This window comes from Tachysurus fulvidraco, chromosome 16 (genome assembly GCF_022655615.1).
Source record: "Tachysurus fulvidraco isolate hzauxx_2018 chromosome 16, HZAU_PFXX_2.0, whole genome shotgun sequence".
Classification (NCBI taxonomy): Eukaryota; Metazoa; Chordata; class Actinopteri; order Siluriformes; family Bagridae; genus Tachysurus; species Tachysurus fulvidraco.
This window is the reverse complement of record NC_062533.1, coordinates 13516233-13542186: the sequence shown is the minus strand read 5'-3', so window position 1 is coordinate 13542186 and position 25954 is coordinate 13516233. Positions and strand designations below refer to the sequence as shown.

The following is a 25954-nucleotide window of genomic DNA, read 5'->3' as shown; positions in this document are numbered from 1 at the left end:
TTGTCACATATTATCACATCACAACACCACAACACATCTCGCCTTGTCACATCACATCACATCACAACACATCTCGCTTTATCACACCACACCACACCACACCACATTACAACACATCATATCACATCACACCACAACACATCACACCATACCACACCACACCACATCACACCACACCACACCACATCACACCACACCACATCACATCACACCACATTACAACACATCATATCACATCACACCACAACACATCACACCATACCACACCACACCACATCACACCACACCACACCACATCACACCACACCACATCACATCACACCACATTACAACACATCATATCACATCACACCACAACACATCACACCACAACACATCACACCATACCACACCACACCACATCACATCACACCACATCACATCACACCACATTACAACACATCATATCACATCACACCACAACACATCACACCATACCACACCACACCACACCACATCACATCACACCACATCACATCACACCACATTACAACACATCATATCACATCACACCACAACACATCACACCATACCACACCACACCACATCAAATCACAACACATCACATCACAACACAAGACATCACATCATATCACAACACAACACATTACATCACAACTAAAGACATCACAACACAACGCATCACATCACAACATATCTCATCTCGTCTCGTCTCGTCACGTCACATCACATAACAACACATCACAATACATCACATCACACCACACATCACATCACATAACAACACATCACATAACAACACATCACATCACATAACGACACATCACATAACAACACATCACATAACAACACATCACAATACATCACATCACAATACATCACATCACATCACCTCACATCACAACGCAACACATCACAATACATCACATCACATCACAATACATCACATCACCTCACATCACAACGCAACACATCACATCACAATACATCACATCACATCACACCACCCATCACATAACACCACAACACAAGACAATGCATCACAATGCATCACAACACATCACAACACAGCACAATACCTGAAATCACAGCACAACACATCACAGCACATCACATCACAGCGCATCACAACACATGAAATCACAGCACAACATAAGACATTACAGCACATGACAACACAAAACATCACATTACAATACATCACATCACATCACATCACATCACATGAAATCACAGCACAACCCAATACATCACATCACAACACAGCACAGCACATCAAACCACATCACAGCACAACACAACACATCACAACACATCACAACACAGCACAGCACATCAAATTACATCACAGCACAACACAACACATCACATCACATCACATCACATCACAACACATCACATCACAACACAGCACATCAAATCACATCACAGCACAACACAACACAACACAACACATCACAACACATCACAACACATCACAGCACATCAAATTACATCACAACACATCACAACACAGCACAGCACATCAAATCACAACACAGCACAACACAACACATCACATCACATCACAACACATCACATCACAACACAGCACATCAAATCACATCACAGCACAACACAACACAACACATCACAACACAGCACAACACATCAAATCACAGCACAACACATCACAACACAACACAACACATCACATCACATCACATCACAACACATCAAATCACATAACATCACATCACAACACAATACAACACATCACATCACATCAAATCACATCACATCACATCACATCACATCACATCACATCACAACACATCACAACACATCACATCAAATCACAGCACAACACATCGCATCATATCGCAACACATCACAACACATCACAACACATCACAGCACAACAAATCACAACACATCAGATCACAAAACAACAAAAGGCATCACAACACAACACAAGACATCACAAAACAACACAATACATCACAACACAACACAAGACATCACAACACAACACAAGACATCACAACACAACACAAGACATCACAAAACAACAAAAGGCATCACAACACAACACAAGACATCACAAAACAACACAAGACATCACAACACAACACAAGACATCACAAAACAACAAAAGGCATCACAACACAACACAAGACATCACAAAACAACACAATACATCACAACACAACACAAGACATCACAACACAACACAAGACATCACAAAACAACAAAAGGCATCACAACACAACACAAGACATCACAAAACAACACAATACATCACAACACAACACAAGACATCACAACACAACACAAGACATCACAACACAACACAAGACATCACAACACAACAAAAGGCATCACAACACAACACAAGACATCACAAAACAACACAATACATCACAACACAACACAAGACATCACAACACAACACAAGACATCACAAAACAACAAAAGGCATCACAACACAACACAAGACATCACAAAACAACACAATACATCACAACACAACACAAGACATCACAACACAACACAAGACATCACAAAACAACACAAGACATCACAACACAACACAAGACATCACAACACAACACAAGACATCACAACACAACACAAGACATCACAACACAACAAAAGGCATCACAAGACATCACAACACAACACATCACAACATGGCACAAGCAACAAACTAGGCACTCATCACATAAAAAATAACTAAATGCTTTCTAATAAAAGTAACATAAATAAAAGTAGAATATAGAATGACATGTAAAAGAAATATAATATAATAAACTACATACAGTACAATGTAATAAGTTTATCATGTGAAAAACGTCATCTTATAATGCAGATTGTTGTGTGCATGTGTGTGAGGAAGGAATGTGCAGAATCCCTAAATGAATAAATGCTTCTCGATCAGTAGTATGATCGTGTGTAGAAATTCTTAAACTAGCTGAAACTAGTAGAAATAAACTAAACTATCATCCTATATAAACTAACTAAACTATCATTCTATATAAACTAACTAACTAAATTATCATACTGTATATATAGATTTTATTTTCATAAAGGTTTGTATATAAACTATATACACTGTGTTTAATAAAGAAAAGAGAAAGAAACAAGTTGAATTGAATGAGATGTAGGACATAATAAGATGATTAAACGTGTGTGTGTGAGTGCGTGTGAGTGTGTGTGTGAGTGTAAGTGTGAATGTGTGTGTGAGTGTGTGTGTGTGTGTAAGTGTGAGTGTGTGTGTGTGTGTGTGTGTGTGTGTGTGTGTGTGTGAGTGTGTGTGAGTGTGAGGTATAAGCACCTGGCTCTGCGCACATGCAGTCTTGGCCAGTAGTTGTGTCTGTGGCACACAAATGCACCACACAGGATTTCATCTGTAACACAGGGCATGGGCTCGAATATGTCCATCAGCGCTGGCTCTAAAGAAAAACAGAGCAGCTGAGCATAACTCTGGGTTCCTGGTTCTATTGTATCAGCACTGTGTAGGGCATCTGGGCAAATCTGGAACTGTTCAACACTTTAAATGCCAGGGCTTGGCTAGCAAAGTTGGTACATATTCAGTACTGAAATTCTGCTGGTCGAGAATTATGAAGCGGTATAATCACCATAACAACAAGACAGTAACATGAGGCATTCAATCATCCATCCATTTTCCTATAGCACTTATCCTACACAGAGTTGCAGGGAACCTGGAGTCTACCCCAGGGGACAGGGGGTAAAAGGCTTGGGACACCCTGGACAGGTGAGCAATCACAAACACACACACACACACACACACACACACACACACACACACACACACACACACACACGTTACAGACAATTTAGAGCTTCCATTCAGGTCTTGACTGGGGGAAGAAACCACTAAAGCATATGGAGAACATGCAAACTCCACAAACACACACAGGGCAGAGATGGGTATTAAATCCCTGACCAAGGAGGTACGAGGCAAACATAGTAACCACTAAGGCACCAAGCCCAAACAGATGGGGAATGTTTAATAAAAAAAGCAGCTGAACAATGGCAAAGGAACTATTGCACATACACACCTTGTATCTCCATGGACTTTTGCATGTTCTCCCTTTATCCCTGTGTGTTGGTTTTCTCTGCTTTTCTCCCACTTCCCAAAACCACACCAAATGGTTTATAAGCTTCTCTAAATTGTACCTAGGTGGGAATGAGTGTGGTGTTCCACATCCATGGTATATTCCCAACTCATGCCCAGTGTTCCCAGGACTGACAGGAGTTCTCTGTGACCCTTACCCGGATAAAGTGCTTACTCAAGATGAATAAATGTACTAAGGGGAGGAGAACAAATCCAAGTAGATTAATGAAAGCATTTACTGCTCCGATTATAAGCCAAAATATTACTGTATACATATTTTGTACAGAAGGACGAGTACCTGGTTGCAAGAAAACAAAACACTTCTTTAGATCCACACACCTTTGGATAAAAGTAGTGTAACTAGGCGAATGTCTCAGCTGAGAATGTTCTCAACTGTGTGGATTTCTTACCGAGGCTGCTTCTATACGGCGTGACGAGGCAGATGTATTCCAGCTCTGTGATGGCATTAAACACAGTTCTGTTTGTGATGAAGAAGACAGAGACAACATGCTTCACATCTGCTTTGCGCAAACCCTTTTAAGCTCACGATGTAAAATCTAACTTTATCTGATTGCAGAATTGAATGTAAAGGATTTGAATGGAAACAGGAAGACATTGCCATGGTGGAAATGTAATTTCCGTTGCCTCAAACAAGATTTAAACTGGCCTTAACTGGATGACTATAGAGAAGTCTGGCTTATTTGAGTCTAAATACATAAAACAATGACAGGCACAACAAATCAAAATAATGCTATCTTTCTCAGAAATGTACAAGTTATTTAAAATACTCGATTACATTTTCATTTTTTACCTGATAATCTCTTTAGCACAGGAAACAGAAAAATCAGGCTGGGCCACAAAGAGATGTAGGAAAAATGTGTTTAAAGGCTACAGAGATAAAAAAAAAAAAAAAAAAATTATTATAATAAATTTTGGGCATGAGACAGATCACAACAAGCTTTCTCCTTATCGAATCATATAATCATTAAAATCAATTTTGCCTACTGTGATATTTGAGGCATTAAAATGGGTTTGAAGAAAGTTCTCCCACGAAGCCTGATCCACCAGGTCACCAATGGGATGGTCCAAGAATGCAGCATGGGCTAGGACTTTATTATTTATTGTGCATATAGTAACCGTCATATTAGCTTTTTCCCTGAGAATGAAGCAAACAAAAGATAAATGAACATGAAATACTTAACTAAACTAAGATACACAAAACCAGTACACAAGTTTACAGTCAGTATAAATAAATGAATTACATTATCACCATATAAAAATCAAATAATTCTAGTCTTTGTTGGCTTAAAGTGAGAGACATTGCTTTTTCCTCTGTACATAACCTTACACAGAATATTAGCGGTTAAAGGTAATTCCTTCAAATTTTAGATTCTTAGAAACACAAGCACTTCAGCATCTCAGAGAACATGGCATTGATATCATCATTTAATTTAAAGATAAAAAAACAAACAAACAAAAAAAAAACTAACCTTTGTTGCGATTATAGTATACTAATTACACTGCTAAGTAGAATGGAATAATAAGAATTTTGCTCCTAGTCGACTAGGTAAAGACACAAATACTTATGAAAAATTACAATCTCTTAAAGTTCTGAGTGTTTACTTTCATATGAGCTTCATATTAACCACCACTGTAGAGTGTGACATGGCAAAGACATTCAATATTGAACCTGGATACAACAAAACAGAGAATTCTGCTGTAGTAGTGATGGCTCAAGTGTTTCAGGCACTGGGCTATTGATTGGAGGATTGGGGTTCAAGCCCTGGCGCTGCCAAGCTGCCACTGTTGGGCTCTTGTGCAAGGCCCTTATAACCCTCTCTGCTCCAGGGGTTCTGACTCCAAAGTGCTGTAATGTTTTAGGCTTCTGAGAAAAAAGTGATCCACTAACATATTGTTTTCTGTAGGGTTTTTCACACTGTGATTAACCCTGTGTTATCCTCATTTAAACCCTAAACTTTGCTTTTAACCACAGGTAGAGTAATTTTTAACACTTTTTGTAAGTTAGAAGCGGGGTTAGCAAAGCATTTTATCTTTATATGAAACGGATACTTTTGCAGTGCAAAAGTGCAAATATGCAAAGAAGGTTAAGCCGATGTTTAGGATTGTACAGCGTGTGTGTGCTTTGACGTGTCCACTGTCATTTAAATCCAGATCCAGATACAAATCCAAATAAATTTGTGTAAATCACTAAACCTACAACTAAACCTAAACACTACTAAAAATCAGTATTGTGATTCATGATGTCTTCTAGAAATTACTTTATACAAAGTTACAAATAAACAAAGGCAAAGCTTAGGCATTAGGAATTAGATGTAGAGTTAGAATTAGAATGCTTAGGAATCAAGATTCTCCCACCCTTATACAGAGCGACGTACAAAAGTGCTTAAGTGGTTCACTAGGCTACAGACTTAAGTTTTTATTGTTTTTTTTAAATACACACATACAACAAAACAGGGAAGAAAATGCTAGTTGAAGTGTTTCATAAATAACTAGGTCTTCAACCATCATTTGAAAATAGCCACTGACTCAGCTATCCAGACCTCTAGGGAAAGTTCATTCCACCACCTTGGTGCCAGAACAGAAGAGTCTTGTAATAGACTTATGTACTTTAATCCATACTGAACAAAAGTCTGTAAGATATATTATGTGTTATGATATATTTCATTTCATTCCCAGCATTTGGCAGACGCACTTATCCAGAGCAACTTACATTATCTCATTTTTTTGTACAGACCAACTGCGTTCACTGTTCACTGGCCCAACAGTGGCATCTCGGACACGGGACCAAACTCACAACCTTCTGATTAATAGCCCAACACCAGCACTAGGCTACCAAATGCCACACTATATGAGATATATCCTGCCTCTGAACCTGAACATGCATGAATGGATTATCTTCAGCACTCACAGCAGGGAGATCACATTGACTTTTCCAAACACTGCTGAAGTTTCTGGACTGATCAGCGCACTGATCTTGTGAGCATCACAGGACTCTGTTCGTCTCACAATTATAGATGCATTTTCCCCACTGGATGAAGTAATGGACGTCATGTTCTCCTGAAATAATACAGAGACATACAAGAGAAATTCGATTATCACACAATCCCCATTACATTTACATTTACAGCATTTGGCAGGCGACAAATTAAAGTGTAAAGCAGCACAGAAGCTATTCATAAGAGTAGACAGTCAACATGGTGTCGAAAAAAGAAATAAATCGATACCATTCTTGCACCTGTCTCGAAAACACTCGCTTTTAGGTTGTACATGAGTTTTAACCGTATTTGGCCTAAGCGTCTCGTTACCATGGTTTTTAAACGTCATGACGTAAGAACGCCAACGTGCAAGTGTTACGTTGAACGTTACTACGACTTTTAGCTTTTCCCACCCATATTCGTATACCTTTTTTTCCCGCCTACTGTATAATTCTTCATTATGATTGGCTAGTTCAAGCCCGATACTTTCTTTCTATTGGAGAACCTTTCATCAGCAGCCAATCACAGCGAAGAATGCGGGTCTCGACGTAATACAGGTGGGGAAAAAATGAGCCAAGGAGAAAAGTTATGGCGGAAAACTTGGTTTTGATTGAATAGTGTTAAGTAATTTGTATTTAAGGTATCGAATTAAATACCATAAACTCTTATTTTCATTCTTGTGGTAAGATAAAACTTAGAAACTATGGCGTCCACCGCGGCAGGGAAGCAGAGAATACCGAAAGTGGCAAAGGTAAATAAACTGGGCTCATACATGGAGGCTAACGTGTGGCTAAGCTAACTGGCTAAGCTAAGCTAATTGGCTAAGCTAAGCTAGTTCTTTTAATTACAATTACAATAGCTGTCATTATTGACCTTACTATGAAACAATATATCATTTCATTTCAGTGTAGTTTAACTGTGTAATGTAGTTATACACGGACATATTAGCTATACTTCCGATTTAATAATCAGTATTTTTCACAATGCTATGCTGTTAGCTCTACCGAAGCTACAAACTATTAGCCTTGCTTGCTTGTTAGTTTATTAGATATCTTTAGTAATGAATTCCCAGGGATTACAAACGATATTAATAGATATTAAAGAGGAAAGTGAAGGCATTACACACCGTCTGTACTGTTATGAAATACTTGTTATATAATAAAATAAATCCTGATTAAAAGCATTACGTTTATTCTCTGTTTCTACTTAAAGTCATTTAATGCACTCAAATTGAAAACAGGTAAACAATTTTGACATTTTGTTGAAAATGGTTTTGGAAACATTGAAAGTCCTACATATAAGCTTAAGGTCAAGCAGTGAGTTTTTACATGCAGCCTTTTGCACAATGTTCTACATGCAGGTGTTTAAGGAAAGGTAGTATTGCTATCTGTGATGGATATTAAACTCTGCCATGCTTTTCCTGTACCAGGTGAAGAATAAAGCTCCAGCTGAGGTGCAGATCACAGCCGAGCAGCTGCTTCGAGAAGCCAAAGAACGAGAACTCGAGCTACTCCCACCTCCACCCAAACAGAAGATCACTGATGAAGAGGAGTTAAATGATTACAAATTACGAAAACGCAAGGTGTTTTGTTTTTCTCATTTTTCTGAAGGTGGGTTTCTTTGGGTGTTTGGTTTGCTCCATCATGCTCATGTTCAATATCCATGCTCTACAGGGATTTGAAGATAATATCAGAAAGAACAGGACCGTCATAAGCAACTGGATCAAGTACGCACAATGGGAGGAAAGTCTGAAAGAAATACAGAGGTATAACATGCTGGATATCTGTTAATCATATGATTATTAACACTGAGTTAAATGAATACTGGTTCAACGGTTTTGTATTTCTGGTCAATTGTTTAAAGAGCTCGGTCTATCTACGAGCGCGCGCTGGACGTGGATCACCGGAATGTCACACTGTGGCTGAAATACGCCGAGATGGAGATGAAGAACCGGCAGGTCAATCACGCTCGCAACATCTGGGACCGAGCCATAACCATCCTGCCCCGAGTCAACCAGTTCTGGTAATCCTTGCACTTCACTTCTACACTGCTTACTGATCAGCTCAGTTTAATAGCACTGACATGATCTTGGTCTGTATGTGTTCATAGGTACAAATACAGCTACATGGAGGAGATGCTGGGGAACATAGCAGGCTGCAGGCAAGTGTTTGAGCGCTGGATGGAGTGGGAGCCGGAGGAGCAGGCCTGGCACTCTTACATCAACTTTGAGCTGCGCTATAAGGAGGTGGAGAAAGCCCGCTGCATTTATGAGAGATATATCCTTACCACAGTGCTCTTGTTGGGGATGTAGAAGTGGTGTGTGCTTGTAGAGGGTATTTAAACAAACAGATTTTCACTACAGAGAACGTATCAGGAACTTTGGAGCTTTCCATTCCAATCAACTGTGACTAGCGAATACAATCAATTCACTGTTTAACTGAGACATTTAGTTGAACTGTTTTTTATAAAACTGGTGTCAGAGAATCACGTGATCTCAATTCTTAACCGAAATTATTTGATACTCAATAAGCTGAATACTGTTGTGTTATTAGTTAGTTATTGGTTCCTTAACTCCCCTGCACTTGTGATAGTCCATCCCCAAGTGAAGAACTGGATCAAATACGCCCGCTTTGAAGATAAGCACGGTTACATTGCTCATGCGAGAAAAGTGTACGAGAGGGCCGTGGAGTTCTTCGGCGAGGAACATATAGATGAAAACCTCTTTGTGGCTTTTGCCAGATTTGAGGAGAAACAGAAAGAGGTAATTTCCTGCTGAAAATGGCATCCATTAGAAAATATGGTTTAACTACAGTGATGTTTTCATGTTCATCAGTGAGATCAAAATGTCTTTACTTCATCAATGAGATTCTGTTACCCATTTCCAAACATTGTGTGTGTGTGTGTGTGTGTGTGTTCAGTTTGAGCGTGTTCGGGTGATCTATAAGTACGCCCTGGACAAAATCCCCAAACAGAAGGCCCAGGAGCTTTTCAAGAACTACACAGTGTTTGAGAAGAGGTTTGGAGACAGGAGAGGAATCGAGGACGTCATCGTCAGCAAGAGGAGATTCCAGTATGAGGAGGAGGTTAAGGTAAAATACCACTAAATATACTAAGAAAGCTTTAAACATGAGAAGGGGAAAAGGCAGTTCATTGTCTGAATCTACACATTGTATTGGAAACCCAGTGCTTACATGGGTTCAGATAAACAGTTAACATGACTGAACACTAACAGCAGCTACCCTTCAATGCTTCTCCACCACTCTTTGGCTATAAATTAGACCATTTGAACTGCTTATGTCCCTGGTCTAGTAATACACCCAATCAGAAACACATAATTAAACATGACTACAGTGTTCTAGGGCATTTAAATTACTTCTTTTTTATATTGCAAATAAATACTACAAACTATTAACCCTCTCAATTTTTCATGCCATTTCAAATCTTCACCTGCATGAAACTGATTAATATAGTAAGAGTACAGTGTGGGATGTTGTCTCTTAACTCAAGGCAAGCCCACACAACTATGATGCCTGGTTCGATTACCTGCGGCTGGTGGAGAGTGACGCGGACCCCGACACGGTCCGAGAGGTATACGAACGAGCCATCTCCAACGTCCCCCCCATCACAGAGAAGAGACACTGGAGACGTTACATTTACTTGTGGATCAACTATGCACTCTATGAGGAGCTGGAGGTCAAGGTCAGGCCTGACATGAGGCAGTGAACTACAATGATGTTTAGCAGGCTTTATATATGTTGTGCAGTGAAATTCATCACGTGCTGGTTTGGTTCTGTGACAGGACCCCGAGAGAACAAGACAGGTGTATCAGGCATGTCTGGAGCTTATCCCTCACAAAAAGGTACGCATCATACAGTGAGGGATAAAAATGTTATTATATTGACACCAAACACCTACATAGCAGAATTTGCTCATGCTGGCACTGTTTTATTAATTAGTGAATGACATTTTGAGTATTGGTGAATGTTTGTAATTATGTTGTAGAATGTCTGTGTTACTTTTTTTCGTTACATTATTGCATGAATTAGAGCATCTCATATTCGACAATTTGATATTTATATGTTTGTCCGATTTCAATCTTGTTCGTAGTTTACCTTCGCTAAAATCTGGCTGCTCTATGGCCAGTTTGAAGTTCGCCAGAAGAACCTGCAGAAAGCCAGACAATGCCTGGTAAATTTCTGCAACCTTTAGAATTACAGGATTAAGTTGATTGAAACTGCAGTCTGATGCTTTGTGTACTGTGTAATCCCAGGGCACAGGCATCGGGAAATGCCCAAAGAATAAGCTGTTTAAGGGCTACATCGAGCTGGAGTTGCAGCTGAGAGAGTTTGACCGCTGCAGGAAGCTCTACGAGAAGTACCTGGAGTACAGCCCAGAGAACTGTACTACCTGGATCAAGTTTGCCGAGCTGGAGACGATCCTGGGAGACGTAGAAAGAGCACGGGCCATATTCGAGCTGGCTATCGGTCAGCCTCGTCTCGACATGCCAGAGGTATCGCCCACATGTCGCCTGCTCTGATTATTCTTTTAAATTTCAATTGGAATTTCCTGTGGAACTAATTTGATGTTTGCATTGAAACCCTGTAGGTGCTATGGAAGTCCTATATTGACTTTGAAATCGAACAGGAGGAATATGAGAACACACGAGGACTTTATAAGAGGCTCTTGCAGCGCACACAACACGTCAAGGTAGGGTCTCAACATTACTAACATTACCAAGCAGGGGCTCTGAACACATTCCAAACGTGCTGTCATTTATCTCTGGAAAGATATCTAGTGTAAAAAAAAAAAAAAGACTTCAGATAATCATATGTACTTAATCTGAAATTTCTTCATTGTGTTTGAAGGCAGCAGAGACATCATTAGTGATGACCATCATTATGCTTCAGCTCTAATCACGTCAGTGTCGTGTATTTATCCGAGCCTAGTGCAGCTTCAATGAAAATACGAGATGCCTTATGCTGGTTTGTTTTGTGGTTAAGACACTTTAACCTATGATGTCATTGTCAGCCACAATAGCAAATATATCGAGCAGTAATTTAATGACAATAGTGAATGACGTGCACCAATGTGTCATGTCAGTTCTTGTTCTAACAGAACCCCAGACATTGGAGGAAGCTGATCTTGAGAAGTTAAAGTAAAATTTCAGCATACAAATCTATTTCTGTCGTGTGCAGGTATGGATCAGTTACGCACAGTTCGAGCTGTCGATCGAGGGTGACGAGCGACTGCAGAGGTGCAGGCAGGTCTACGAGGAAGCTAACCGTAGCCTACGCACATGTGAGGAGAAGGAGGAGAGGCTCATGCTGCTCGAGGCCTGGAAGGACTTCGAGCACGAGTTCGGCACCTCGGCCAACATAGACAGAGTGAGGAAGCTGATGCCCGAGAAGGTGAAGAAGAGGAGAAAGCTTACTGCAGAGGATGGGGTGAGTAGAAGGAAACACAGATTGTATCGTGGAGCAGAGTATGCTAATGCACATTACAGACTGTTCAGTTTGTAGCAGTTATAGTTACATGGCTGTTAAACGTGTTTTTTTTTTTTTTTTTTTTAGTAAAATGTAACATTTGATTCTCAGATTGTGTGAAAATGCAGCTTGATTGGATGATTCTTAACGAATAGACTGCAATTCAAGTCATTTTTAAACACTTGCACATTCTTTCATTTGTTACTGTAATCATGGAGTCAGAAATATCCAGTTTTTGTATTACTGCTGCCGTGTGTGTGGATTATACCAATTGTGTGTCAGGTTCTAATTATGGTGACTTATTATTCTGCAGTCGGATGCAGGGTGGGAAGAATATTACGACTACATCTTCCCAGAGGATGCTGCCAATCAGCCCAATCTCAAACTGCTGGCCATGGCCAAGATGTGGAAGAAGCAACAACAGCAAGACGAGCATCCGGAGGAAGCAGAGACGGAAACGGACGAGAATGTCGAACCCACACAGCCAGGAGACGAGCAGGAGGAAAGCGGAGAAACACAGGAGAATAAAGAGGGTGTGTTTGACGATCATGATGACAGCGACAGCAGCAGCAGCAGCAGCAGCAGCAGTAGTAGTAGCAGTGAAAGTGATGAGGAGAACACTGAAGACAAAAGTGAGGAGAAGACAAATCCTACAGAGGAGGAATAAACTTGAGTTTTTTTCTTTTATTCAATATCAGGATAAACTGGACTGATGGAGCATTCATCTGCTCACAGACTGTTCTCACTGTTCTTTTATAACAAAATAAAAAAGAGAAGCAAGTACATTGTAATTCTTTGTTTAAAATTGTGTTAGTTAAAAAAAAAACAACTAAAAAAACTAAACTTTTAAATTGACCAAAAAGAGTACAAGAGTCTCAAATCTCTTGATTTGAGATGATGTATGCATGATAATTATTCTACAACAGGGCTACAAAACATCTTTCTCTGAAGTGCAGTTTTGTTTTGTCTACAAATGGAAAAACAATTAGCCTAGACACGAGGACTACCGGTTGGTCAATGATCTGACATTCAGAATGAAGATTATATTGTGTTTTATTTCAGTTTTGGACAATTTGTGCAGAAATGGTGAAGCTTTTTATAAATCACATTTACAAAGCAGTGACCCTCTGACCATTCATTTGCAATAGGATATGAATATACTAAACTTGATGGGTCTTACATCTTTATTTTCCCAATATGGGGTAAGTGAGCGAGTCAGAGAGCCACTTCAGTGTTATTCTATGTCTTCTGGACGGACAGGATGCGGGAGTGGAATTATGGACTTCTTCTCGGTGTCTCTTGATAACGCTTTCCTCATATCTGTGTAAAAATAAAAGCAGTCACAGTGCTGAAGTGTGTAATAAGTCAATGTTAATTAAAATCTAGCATGAGAAGTCAAAGCAGGAGTTTACCGTAGGCGTCTTCGTCCGGTTCTCCGTTGCTGGCTGAGTAATATTCAATGACTGTTCTGTAAACGCTGTAGCCTAACTGTTTGTACATGTTCACTGCCACTTGATTGGAGACACGGACAAAGAGGTCAACGAAGAAGCCTCCTTTCCTACAAGAGAGAACAGATCAGTCATTCTAGACATCATCAGTTCATACCTAGTTAAGTCATGCAGCCTTCACCAATTTGTTTAAATCTGCTGCATACTGTTTATATTGAATATGTGGTAATATAATCAAATGTGCTGTTTTTGCGAGTCCCAAAAAAACAATCTTTTAGAATAAGTTGACAGATTATCCTCTGAAACGGGCTGTAACCTATTATAAAGACGATAAATTATCCGGTGTGTTTTATTCCCCTGATGTAATACCACAGCTGGTGATGGTGACCTCTGCTGGTGGGGAGAGAAAGTGTCCAGCACTCTTTACACTAAGATTGTTGTATGCCGGTGAACCACAGTAGGGCCAGGGCCCCCCCCCCCCCCCCAAACTAATAAAGTACTGCACCTTTCTGAGATTTCCTCCAACATGTCCATGAGTCTGGCAGCCAAACCCAGCCGTCTGAACTCAGGAGCCACTGACAGAGCAGTGACGTGCCCGTGCCACTCCTCACGTGCCACAGAGCCCTCGGCCTTCCCCATGACTGCAGAGACATGAGGAAAAGGGAATGAAACCACACACCTGAGCCAATCACTTAAAGCAGTGCTTATCATTTTGTTGTGGAGGAGGAATAAAGAGGAGAAAAGGCCGGACTAAGGCTGTTATATTGATGATATGAAAAAATCAAATATTTATATATATCAAATGTATAAAAAAAATAAAATGTTATCCTAATAAAAGGATATTATTATTAAGTAATGTTGCTGGATGTTTACAGCTGAATATAACTAGAAAAGGGTAAAAATACAATGTCTTGGTCATTTATAAGCAAAGAACGTAAGTGTTATCATCTTGCAATCGTAAAAATTCATACTAAATGTTAACACTGTCAGCAACTGGTACAGAAACGTACATATTTCTGAAAAGTGTATGAGCATCATTTATCTGGAAATGAAATCAGAAGACAGCAGAAGCCCAATCTCCATATAGGTGTAGTAGGGGTGTACTTCGACTTGACCTACACAAACACGCATCTTTAATGCAAGCTTCCCTCCCCCCCCAACTCGTTTGTCATGCTCATTAGAAGGTCTCTCTCACACACACACACACACACACACACACACACACAATATTCTTGTGTCCTATAAAAGCAAGAACTTAATATAATATAAATAATCCCTGTTCTCTCACTTTTACATTTATACATAATCTATATCTATATTCTCCGTATGAAGTAGATGGCACAGAAGAACAGAAACGAGTGCCTTCTGGAGTATTATGTAAATCAAATGTAAATGAATTAATGGAAGCCATAGAGTTATTTATTCCTGAGTTTTAAATGAACAAGGACTAAGCTGATGTTAGACTGACTAGACATTTGTTCAGCTGTTGCCTCTAATAAAGTGACTCACTGTAGCCCATCAGCTCACCACCCGGTGCCTCGGCCACGATGAAATACTCTGGCCAGTGTGCCAGATACTGCAAGTAAAAGGGAATGCCATACTGTAAAGCTCACCGTTAAGGAGGGAGACTGGATAGACATTCACATCATACACACATCATCATCAACCAGCAGTTTTTGGATTAGGATTTCTGAATGAAAAGGATACAGTCTCTGTTAAAGGGTCCAGATTTCTGCAAAAAGGGGAAAGGAAATATCAGATCAGTCCCAAAAGATGGAAAACACAGACACACACACACACACACGCACTCTCACACTCACTCATACACAATCTCTAAGCCAGTAGTTTACATCCTATACAGTATAGTGCACTATGTAATATCTCTAACCCTGTAGTTTATATAGTGCACTATGTAATATCTCTAACCCTGTAGTTTATATAGTGCACTATGTAATATCTCTAACCCTGTAGTTTATATAGTGCACTGTGTAATATCTCTAGCACTGTAGTTTATATAGTGCACTATGTAATATCACTAGCCCTGTAGTTTATATAGTGCACTATGTAATATCTCTAACCCTGTAGTTTATATAGTGCACTATGTAATATCTCTAACCCTGTAGTTTATATAGTGCACTATGTAATATCACTAGCCCTGTAGTTTATATAGTGCACTATGTAATATCACTAGCCCTGTAGTTTATATAGTGCACTATGTAATATCACTAACCCTGTAGTTTATATAGTGCACTATGTAATATCACTAGCCCTGTAGTTTATATAGTGCACTATGTAATATCTCTAACCCTGTAGTTTATATAGTGCACTATGTAATATCACTAACCCTGTAGTTTATATAGTGCACTATGTAATATCACTAGCCCTGTAGTTTATATAGTGCACTATGTAATATCTCTAACCCTGTAGTTTATATAGTGCACTGTGTAATATCACTAGCCCTGTAGTTTATATAGTGCACTATGTAATATCTCTAACCCTGTAGTTTATATAGTGCACTGTGTAATATCTCTAACCCTGTAGTTTATATAGTGCACTGTGTAATATCTCTAACCCTGTAGTTTATATAGTGCACTGTGTAATATCACTAGCCCTGTAGTTTATATAGTGCACTATGTAATATCACTAGCCCTGTAGTTTATATAGTGCACTGTGTAATATCACTAACCCTGTAGTTTATATAGTGCACTGTGTAATATCACTAGCCCTGTAGTTTATATAGTGCACTATGTAATATCACTAGCCCTGTAGTTTATATAGTGCACTATGTAATATCTCTAACCCTGTAGTTTATATAGTGCACTGTGTAATATCACTAGCCCTGTAGTTTATATAGTGCACTATGTAATATCACTAGCCCTGTAGTTTATATAGTGCACTATGTAATATCTCTAACCCTGTAGTTTATATAGTGCACTATGTAATATCTCTAACCCTGTAGTTTATATAGTGCACTATGTAATATCACTAGCCCTGTAGTTTATATAGTGCACTGTGTAATATCACTAACCCTGTAGTTTATATAGTGCACTATGTAATATCTCTAACCCTGTAGTTTATATAGTGCACTGTGTAATATCTCTAACCCTGTAGTTTATATAGTGCACTATGTAATATCTCTAACCCAGTAGTTTATATAGTGCACTATGTAATATCACTAGCCCTGTAGTTTATATAGTGCACTATGTAATATCACTAGCCCTGTAGTTTATATAGTGCACTATGTAATATCACTAGCCCTGTAGTTTATATAGTGCACTGTGTAATATCACTAACCCTGTAGTTTATATAGTGCACTGTGTAATATCACTAGCCCTGTAGTTTATATAGTGCACTATGTAATATCACTAGCTCTGTAGTTTATATAGTGCACTATGTAATATCTCTAACCCTGTAGTTTATATAGTGCACTGTGTAATATCACTAACCCTGTAGTTTATATAGTGCACTATGTAATATCTCTAACCCTGTAGTTTATATAGTGCACTATGTAATATCTCTAACCCTGTAGTTTATATAGTGCACTATGTAATATCTCTAACCCTGTAGTTTATATAGTGCACTGTGTAATATCTCTAACCCTGTAGTTTATATAGTGCACTATGTAATATCTCTAACCCAGTAGTTTATATAGTGCACTATGTAATATCACTAGCCCTGTAGTTTATATAGTGCACTATGTAATATCACTAGCCCTGTAGTTTATATAGTGCACTATGTAATATCACTAGCCCTGTAGTTTATATAGTGCACTGTGTAATATCACTAACCCTGTAGTTTATATAGTGCACTGTGTAATATCACTAGCCCTGTAGTTTATATAGTGCACTATGTAATATCACTAGCCCTGTAGTTTATATAGTGCACTATGTAATATCTCTAACCCTGTAGTTTATATAGTGCACTGTGTAATATCACTAACCCTGTAGTTTATATAGTGCACTATGTAATATCTCTAACCCTGTAGTTTATATAGTGCACTATGTAATATCTCTAACCCTGTAGTTTATATAGTGCACTATGTAATATCTCTAACCCTGTAGTTTATATAGTGCACTATGTAATATCTCTAACCCTGTAGTTTATATAGTGCACTATGTAATATCTCTAACCCTGTAGTTTATATAGTGCACTATGTAATATCTCTAACCCTGTAGTTTATATAGTGCACTGTGTAATATCACTAACCCTGTAGTTTATATAGTGCACTATGTAATATCTCTAACCCTGTAGTTTATATAGTGCACTATGTAATATCTCTAACCCTGTAGTTTATATAGTGCACTATGTAATATCTCTAACCCTGTAGTTTATATAGTGCACTATGTAATATCTCTAACCCTGTAGTTTATATAGTGCACTATGTAATATCTCTAACCCTGTAGTTTATATAGTGCACTATGTAATATCTCTAACCCTGTAGTTTATATAGTGCACTGTGTAATATCACTAGCCCTGTAGTTTATATAGTGCACTATGTAATATCACTAACCCTGTAGTTTATATAGTGCACTATGTAATATCTCTAACCCTGTAGTTTATATAGTGCACTGTGTAATATCACTAGCCCTGTAGTTTATATAGTGCACTGTGTAATATCTCTAACCCTGTAGTTTATATAGTGCACTATGTAATATCTCCAACCCTGTAGTTTATATAGTGCACTATGTAATATCACTAGCCCTGTAGTTTATATAGTGCACTGTGTAATATCACTAGCCCTGTAGTTTATATAGTGCACTGTGTAATATCACTAACCCTGTAGTTTATATAGTGCACTATGTAATATCTCTAACCCTGTAGTTTATATAGTGCACTGTGTAATATCACTAGCCCTGTAGTTTATATAGTGCACTGTGTAATATCTCTAACCCTGTAGTTTATATAGTGCACTGTGTAATATCACTAACCCTGTAGTTTATATAGTGCACTGTGTAATATCACTAGCCCTGTAGTTACATCCTATACAGTGCACTATATAATATATACTATGTAATGAATATATAATGCATTTACTTATGAATAAAAGCGTTTTGAACATTAGCATTAGCACGCAGAGTTAGCACTATACACGGTAGTACAATAACACCGACTCGCAGCTGCAGAATATTAGCGCTCCGTTACTGACACAACGCCATAAATAAAGTCTACTTACATGTTATTAAATTTAAAAAGGTCGTCGCAGTTAAATGCGCGTAACGTCGTCATTTTGTCCGTTAAAATATGAGATCTAAAAAAAAGAACTGAGTTTGATCCCTGACCTCTTCTACGTCACAGAAACGGAAGTCTTTACCGGAAAGAGCGCCATCTGGAGTAAAATACGAATAAATAATAATAATAATAATAATAATAATAATAATAATAATAATAATAATAATAATAATAATAACAATAATAATAATAATAATAATAATAATAATAATAATAATAATAATAATAATAATAATATCAACAATACTAACAATACTAATAGTAATAATAGTAATAATAGTAATAATAGTAATAATAATAATAATAATAATAATAATAATAATAATAATAATAATAATAATAATAATAATAATAATAATAATAGCCCCAGAAAAAGTCCCAGAGAAGACATGAATGAATCTGGAAGGGAACCTGTCCAGGTGACAACAGATATTTTGATTATTATTCAGTCCTCTTCTGTCTTTATACTATAAAGTCAGGCAGTACTACATGACTTGAGATGTTCAGTATGATCAGATTGTTAATGGGAGTCTTGGGATGAGAACAGAACAGTAGGACAGTCTTTGGTATGTTCAGTATCCTGGTGAGATCCTGTGGAGAAAAGGGCTAATTAGTGAATAAGTGACAACACTAGGCAAGATTAGCACCATATGTCAAAGGTGTGTGTATTTATTTATTTATTTATTTATTTATTTATTTATTTATTTATTTGATGTACACAAGTATATAGAAGAATATATGTGCTTTAATTATACGCATATTTAAATTCTATACATATATGTCGAAGGCATATGTAAGTTAAATTGAAGTCAGGAGCCTGTGTTAGTGAGCCTGAGAACATGTGATATTAACTTTTATAAATCTGAGGTAATGTTAAGCGTGCTATATCTATTGTCTCCTTGTTTAAAAGGAAATGTCTAGCCCTTGTCCCTCTGGGTAACAAAGATCATGTGACCATGCTTTATTTAAGACAAGAATACACACTGAGTTTCATAACCCCCAGAAGCTTCACATGACTCTAAAACTTACAATGGAGCTGTTTCGCGTTTTCTTAATGATTGGATTTCTTGCTATTATTGATGGAACAGAAAACCCAGTGAGGTACTGAAACATTTGATTTTTCTTTGGTTAAAATAATAATAGACTAAATTACACTGTGAAGGATTAACCTGATATGCAAAAGCTTTAATTTGCTTGTTGTCATCAATTCATTTTTGTTGTGTTTCTGTAATTCCAAGTCCAACTTCACTTCACAGCCCTTCCTACCTGATCTCCGTCCCCAAAACGATACGTTCTGGTGTTCCAACTACAGTATCCGTCACCATCCTCATCAAATCATCGGTCTTAGTTAAATCTGAGATAATTCACAATAACAGCAGCCTGGCTCAAGCTCAGAGCATCACCGAAGGAGGTAAAAGACTTATAAGAAGGAAGGCAGGAACAAGGTGCAATGTTTCCAAAAGGAATGAATTAAATTAGATTTGTAATGCGCTTCTAACAATATAGTCTGACAAAATATTCTGTTAATTCTTATTTCTTTTATTATTCGTTAATTCCTTTATCATTAATTATGTTTACCTTCTGCTCTGTGTTTCTGTTCTGTAAAGCTGCTTTGAGACAATGTCTATTGTAAAAAGCGCTATACAAATAAACTTGAATTGAATTGAATTGAATTGAGTCTAAAAGCAGCTTTAAAGAACATAAGAAATAAAGTACAAAAACTATTTACTAAAGTACAAAAACTATACTACTACTACTACTACTACTACTACTACTACTACTACTACTACTACTACTACTACTACTAATAATAATAATAATAATAATAATAATATTTCTTGCTTTTTTTTCTTTGCATTCTGTTTGAAGGATCCACAAAACGACAAGTGTTGCCTCCTGTGAGTATGATTTATTTATATCTTCATTTTTATCTTCTAAATGCATCCCTGTCGAGATGTTGATGTTAGAGCAGCTTGGATGTATTAAAAATAACAATGATGCATAACAGAATAATCAGAACGGATCGGAGATATTAAAAAAAAACAACAACAACTCAGTGACATCAGTGCTGTTAAATGACAAACTGCAATATTATAGCAGCCTTGTTCAAAAGAAACATCTGGGAGATTTAGGAAACTGCAATGATAAGATTTTACAATAACACTACATGAATCATCCTGCACTAATAGCTAATAATTACTTAACTAACTAATAATGAATTCTTACTTAAATATGAACTGATGATGAGTTTAGTCATGTACTAATCACAAACTAATAAAGAGCTAATCTTAACTACCACACGAGTCAGGAATTCATGCATGAATAACAACCACTTAAACTACAACCACAAAGCTGGATTAATTTCATAATGGACACATAATTGTAATAATCACCTCCTTATAGAAAGTAGAAAAACACATCAATTATAAACACCAATCATTCCGTCTCAAGCCGTATCGCATCATTCTTCACATCATTATAGTTCTAGTAACGCTTAAACAAGACAGACACTGCTTTCCTGTGAAAAATCTGTGAATATTTTCTATGTGCTTCAGAGAATATTGTATTTATGTAGAGTAAATGTTCATTTACACAGCCAGTTCTGGCCATTGGAATAAACTTGATGAGTTTATTACATCTGAGTGTACATGTATGACCATGGAATATACTCTAGCAGAAGAGTTCAAGTTAAATTAACTCTTTTCTGTGTGTTGAGATTTCAGCTCTTTTCAGGAGTTAAAGCTAAATGCCTGTGGAGTTAAAAAGTTTACTAACACATAGAGTTAAATTTAACTCCTAACTACAGTTTATTTAAGTAATAACTCTTTTATAGCCTTAAAAAAAAATCCAAAACACTAAAATGGTTTCAGGTGAAAATAATTACAAATAAAAGAAACACAAATACATTTACAGAATTTATTAGACTCCCTCATTTAGAGTAAATTACATTTATACAACTGACCAATTGAGGGTTAAGGGCCTTGCTCAGGGGCCCAGGACAGGCATCTTAGTGGATCTGGGATTCAAACTCACAACCCTCTAATCAGTTGTCACATTAGTTGTTATTTTTCTTTAACAGCACACCATAACCATCATGTCTTATGCATTAATAATAATAACAATAATATTAATAAATGAATTCTTCTTCTTCTTCTTCTTCTTCTTCTTCTTCTTCTTCTTCTTCTTCTTCTTCTTCTTCTTCTTCTTCTTCTTCTTCCCCCCTTTTTTCTTCTTTAGATCCCTGAGAATAATTCCAGCTACTGGTCCCCCTATAAGCTGGTTGTAAAGGGTTATATTGGGCAGACTTTGGTCTTCTCTAATTCCACCATTCTGCTGTACAGCACTAGGAGTGTGTCTATCCTGCTACAGACTGACAAACCCCGATACAAACCAGGCCAAGATGTGAAATTCCGGGCTCTGGTCATATCCCCTGATGGGAAACCGTGTAACAAACAGATAGACATCAGCGTAATGGTGGGTATAAGCAGCTCAGATGTTGTGTACGTACACCAGTACATTCCAGTACACAGGGTACATCAGTAATGAGCTCAATCTAATCTTGCTCTCGAATCAGGATCCACGGGGGAATCTGATCCTTCAGTGGCTGGCTATTGGAACTGTACTCGGCGAGACGGCTAAAGAGTTTCAGCTCTCTCAGAACCCTCCTCTGGGGGCATGGAAAATCATAGCTACAGTCAACGTGAGTGGGTTTAGTGGCAGATGGAGATTTTTCATGAAATGATCTGCTTTTTTAAAAATCTGATACCTTTCTCCTCAGTTCACATGAAGCTAATGCAGTTAGAAGGCTATTGAAATGTAGCTACAAATATAGCTACTAATTTAGCATGCATAAAATTGGTTTTCCTCATTTGCTTATGTGATTGCTATGTCAAATCTACACACACACATAGAAATGAACGCAAAATCAAGCCAATTCTTCTCAGGATATTCTCAGGAGCTTGCAGTTTTTAAAAATTACCACAGATTTGGGGCCTGACATCATCACAACATCATGTGACATGCATTCAGCCAAAGACTATTCCATTTATGTGCATCAAACATGAGTACAACTAATGTGGAAAGTAAGTATCTTCACTGGTAGGAGTTTAAAATGGAGAAAAAAACGCAAGTTGCACAGCATTTAAAGACAAAACGCCACAACCGTCACAAAAAAGCTATATAAAATCCTGAAGGGACCAAAATATGAACATAAAAATAGCAAGTTTAATCTGGTGTCCTTCTGTCCAAGCAGCTGATTCGTGTTTTTCTTCTGAGGTGGTTGTGTGATGATCGTGCTAGCTTGTACAATGCTAAACTGGAAGCTATAAGCTTCTATTCCTTGTTAGCCTTGTTAGATTAGCCTTGTAGCTCCAACCTAAAGACACAGACCTCAGACACTCAGCAGAACTGGCACTGTAACTGCTCCATGTTTGTCTGTCGCTAACAAATGCTGTACACTTTTCAACACAGTAATAAGAGCCGGAAAAACCCTTTTATCTTGTTTCCAGGAAGTAACTCAGGAAAAGGTCTTCAATGTCAGTCATTACGGTAAGATTTTATGATCATGAAGTGATGATGAAAATGTAAATATATACATATACTGTATTAGATTAGTACTGAAAGCACTTTGTTGATGTTGTGTTGTTTGGCATGTGGTTGCAGTGTTGCCTAAATTTGAGGTTCTGCTCGACGCTCCTGATGTTGTTTACTATGAAGAGAGCCTGACATACTCCGTTACTGCACAGTGAGTCACTCGTTCATCACCGTTAGGCCCTTAAAAAATACTCATAGATAGATAGATAGATAGATAGATAGATAGATAGATAGATAGATAGATAGATAGATAGATAGATAGATAGATAGATAGATAGATAGATAGATAGATAGACAGATACTATAGATAGATAGATAGATAGATAGATAGATAGATAGATAGATAGATAGATAGATAGATAGATAGATAGATAGATAGATAGATAGATAGATAGATAGATAGACCTGAAGATTAAAAAAAAAACAATAAAAAGTTGTCTTACTCTTACATCCAACATCTGTATTTTTTCTGAAATGCATCCTGAGAAGAAAAAAAAACAAACACAAACGTTCTTCTATTCAATTACAGATATCTTTATGGAAAGCCGGTTGCTGGGAACATGTCAATAACTTATGTTCATGGCTTCCAAGGTACATTGTACGAAGACTGGAACCTGGTAGGCATCTATCTATCTATCTATCTATCTATCTATCTATCTATCTATCTATCTATCTATCTATCTATCTATCTATCTATCTATCTATCTATCTATCTATCTATCTATCTATCTATCTATCTATCTATCTATCTATCTATCTATCTATCTATCTATCTATCTATAATGACTTCTATCTATCTATCTATCTATCTATCTATCTATCTATCTATCTATCTATCTATCTATCTATCTATCTATCTATCTATCTATCTATCTATCTATCTATCTATCTATAATGCCTTCTATCTATCTATCTATCTATCTATCTATCTATCTATCTATCTATCTATCTATCTATCTATCTATCTATCTATCTATCTATCTATCTATAATGCCTTCTATCTATCTATCTATAAACGCTTTAATTCAAGCCTATATACATATATTCGTGTGTGTGTGTGTGTATGTGTGTGTGTGTGTGTGTGTGTGTGTGTGTGTGTGTGTGTGTGTGTGTGTGTGTGATGCGTATCCCTCTCACAGATTGATGGAAAAGCTGAATTAAGCTTTGATGTTTCCTCGCTGTATCAGAAGTCAGAAGAATACACAGACCAGTTTTATGTAGGATCGGACGCTCGTGACTACATCGACATTAACGTGCAGGTCACAGAACTGCTGACAGGTCAATTTTATTATTTGCATTAATAAAGTGTATTTAACTCAATAAAACAAGAGTAAATTAATAAAAAGTAACTGCATAATTTTATAAACCAGGAATTAATAAATAACATTCATTTTTCTTATTTAAAAATTCAGATTACATGTTGTGCTTTGTATTGTTTTATAAGATTGGCAGAATCTGTTATTACTTCATAAAGAAAATGTTGCACCTTAAAATAGTGACGATGGAAAAATATTAATATTAATTGATTGATTGTTGCATTTATAAATATTTCAGTATTTATTCACATGCTGGTCATTTCATAAATCTGTACTTATATGTTCATTTATGCCACAGATGGAATTATATTTATATTTATATAATTATATTTATATAATTGTGTTGTATCACCTACTCAGTCCCTTTTATTTTTCTAAAACTTTGGGTTAATGTTGTTGTTGTTGTCATTGTCGTTGTTGTTTATATAGGTGTTACATACAACAGCTCTGTTCGGGTTTCTGTTGAGATGTATAGTTATAACCTAGAGTTTCAGCAATATCCATCCACCATCAAGCCGTCTCTGAACTTCTCTGCCCAGGTTAGTGCAAGACAAGCTGACACTGTTGGGCCCTTGAGCAAGGCCCTTAACCCTCACTGCTCCATGGTTGACCCTGTGCTCTGATCTGCAAAGAAAGAATTTCATTTTGCCGTAATTTGCGTATATGTGACAAAAATAAAGGTTTCTATTCAATAAAACCAACAGAGCCTGTGCCTATCTCATCGGGCATCGAGGCAGGATACACCCTGGACGGAGTGCCAACCCATCTC

The 25954-nt window shown here is 37.4% G+C and overlaps 4 protein-coding genes across 4 annotated transcripts in view; 2 read left to right on the top strand and 2 right to left on the bottom strand.

Annotated features, from left to right (window-relative positions):
* The window catches only part of cfap61 (cilia and flagella associated protein 61), a 39424-nt gene extending 31921 nt beyond the window's left edge, over nucleotides 1–7503 (bottom strand). The window contains exons 1-6 of the mRNA XM_027155360.2: nucleotides 7366–7503; nucleotides 7050–7198; nucleotides 5126–5276; nucleotides 4932–5008; nucleotides 4531–4598; nucleotides 3317–3434 (exon numbers count right to left, since the gene is read on the bottom strand). Of these exons, the coding sequence (XP_027011161.1) occupies nucleotides 3317–3434; nucleotides 4531–4598; nucleotides 4932–5008; nucleotides 5126–5276; nucleotides 7050–7198; nucleotides 7366–7449 (647 nt within the window). The 5' untranslated portion in view covers nucleotides 7450–7503. The remainder of the gene's footprint in view (nucleotides 1–3316; nucleotides 3435–4530; nucleotides 4599–4931; nucleotides 5009–5125; nucleotides 5277–7049; nucleotides 7199–7365) is intronic.
* A 167-nt stretch (nucleotides 7504–7670) lies between these two features.
* Nucleotides 7671–13382, top strand: crnkl1 (crooked neck pre-mRNA splicing factor 1). The gene is made up of 14 exons (XM_027155361.2): nucleotides 7671–7867; nucleotides 8546–8698; nucleotides 8790–8881; nucleotides 8980–9138; nucleotides 9226–9392; nucleotides 9699–9877; nucleotides 10035–10205; nucleotides 10624–10815; nucleotides 10916–10975; nucleotides 11224–11304; nucleotides 11387–11626; nucleotides 11722–11823; nucleotides 12312–12560; nucleotides 12913–13382. The coding sequence occupies exons 1-14, from the start codon at nucleotides 7820–7822 to the stop codon at nucleotides 13264–13266; spliced, it is 2247 nt and encodes a 748-aa protein (XP_027011162.2). The 5' UTR covers nucleotides 7671–7819; the 3' UTR covers nucleotides 13267–13382.
* A 252-nt stretch (nucleotides 13383–13634) lies between these two features.
* naa20 (N-alpha-acetyltransferase 20, NatB catalytic subunit) lies at nucleotides 13635–19356 on the bottom strand. Its single transcript, XM_027155363.2, has 6 exons — nucleotides 19221–19356; nucleotides 15755–15779; nucleotides 15557–15647; nucleotides 14553–14688; nucleotides 14012–14157; nucleotides 13635–13919 (listed from the first exon to the last, which is right to left on the bottom strand). The coding sequence occupies exons 1-6, from the start codon at nucleotides 19271–19273 to the stop codon at nucleotides 13834–13836; spliced, it is 537 nt and encodes a 178-aa protein (XP_027011164.1). The 5' UTR covers nucleotides 19274–19356; the 3' UTR covers nucleotides 13635–13833.
* Nucleotides 19357–20210: 854 nt separating this feature from the next.
* Nucleotides 20211–25954, top strand: part of cd109 (CD109 molecule) — a 31283-nt gene continuing 25539 nt past the window's right edge. The window contains exons 1-10 of the mRNA XM_027155333.2: nucleotides 20211–20377; nucleotides 20515–20687; nucleotides 21146–21174; nucleotides 22514–22750; nucleotides 22851–22976; nucleotides 23785–23824; nucleotides 23939–24020; nucleotides 24399–24486; nucleotides 25009–25147; nucleotides 25615–25724. Of these exons, the coding sequence (XP_027011134.2) occupies nucleotides 20289–20377; nucleotides 20515–20687; nucleotides 21146–21174; nucleotides 22514–22750; nucleotides 22851–22976; nucleotides 23785–23824; nucleotides 23939–24020; nucleotides 24399–24486; nucleotides 25009–25147; nucleotides 25615–25724 (1113 nt within the window). The 5' untranslated portion in view covers nucleotides 20211–20288. The remainder of the gene's footprint in view (nucleotides 20378–20514; nucleotides 20688–21145; nucleotides 21175–22513; nucleotides 22751–22850; nucleotides 22977–23784; nucleotides 23825–23938; nucleotides 24021–24398; nucleotides 24487–25008; nucleotides 25148–25614; nucleotides 25725–25954) is intronic.

Excerpts from the sequence above, each read along its gene's own strand:
- crnkl1 (XM_027155361.2), top strand. The coding sequence starts at position 7,820 with ATGGCGTCCACCGCGGCAGGGAAGCAGAGAATACCGAAAGTGGCAAAG. Across the intron at positions 10,816-10,915 it reads ATGAGGAGCTGGAGGTCAAG|GACCCCGAGAGAACAAGACA; the intron begins GTCAGGCCTGAC and ends GTTCTGTGACAG. Across the intron at positions 12,561-12,912 it reads AGCTTACTGCAGAGGATGGG|TCGGATGCAGGGTGGGAAGA; the intron begins GTGAGTAGAAGG and ends ATTATTCTGCAG.
- naa20 (XM_027155363.2), bottom strand. The coding sequence starts at position 19,273 with ATGACGACGTTACGCGCATTTAACTGCGACGACCTTTTTAAATTTAAT. Across the intron at positions 15,780-19,220 it reads CTTTTTAAATTTAATAACAT|AAATCTGGACCCTTTAACAG; the intron begins GTAAGTAGACTT and ends CCCTTTTTGCAG. Across the intron at positions 13,920-14,011 it reads ACCGGACGAAGACGCCTACG|ATATGAGGAAAGCGTTATCA; the intron begins GTAAACTCCTGC and ends ATTTTTACACAG.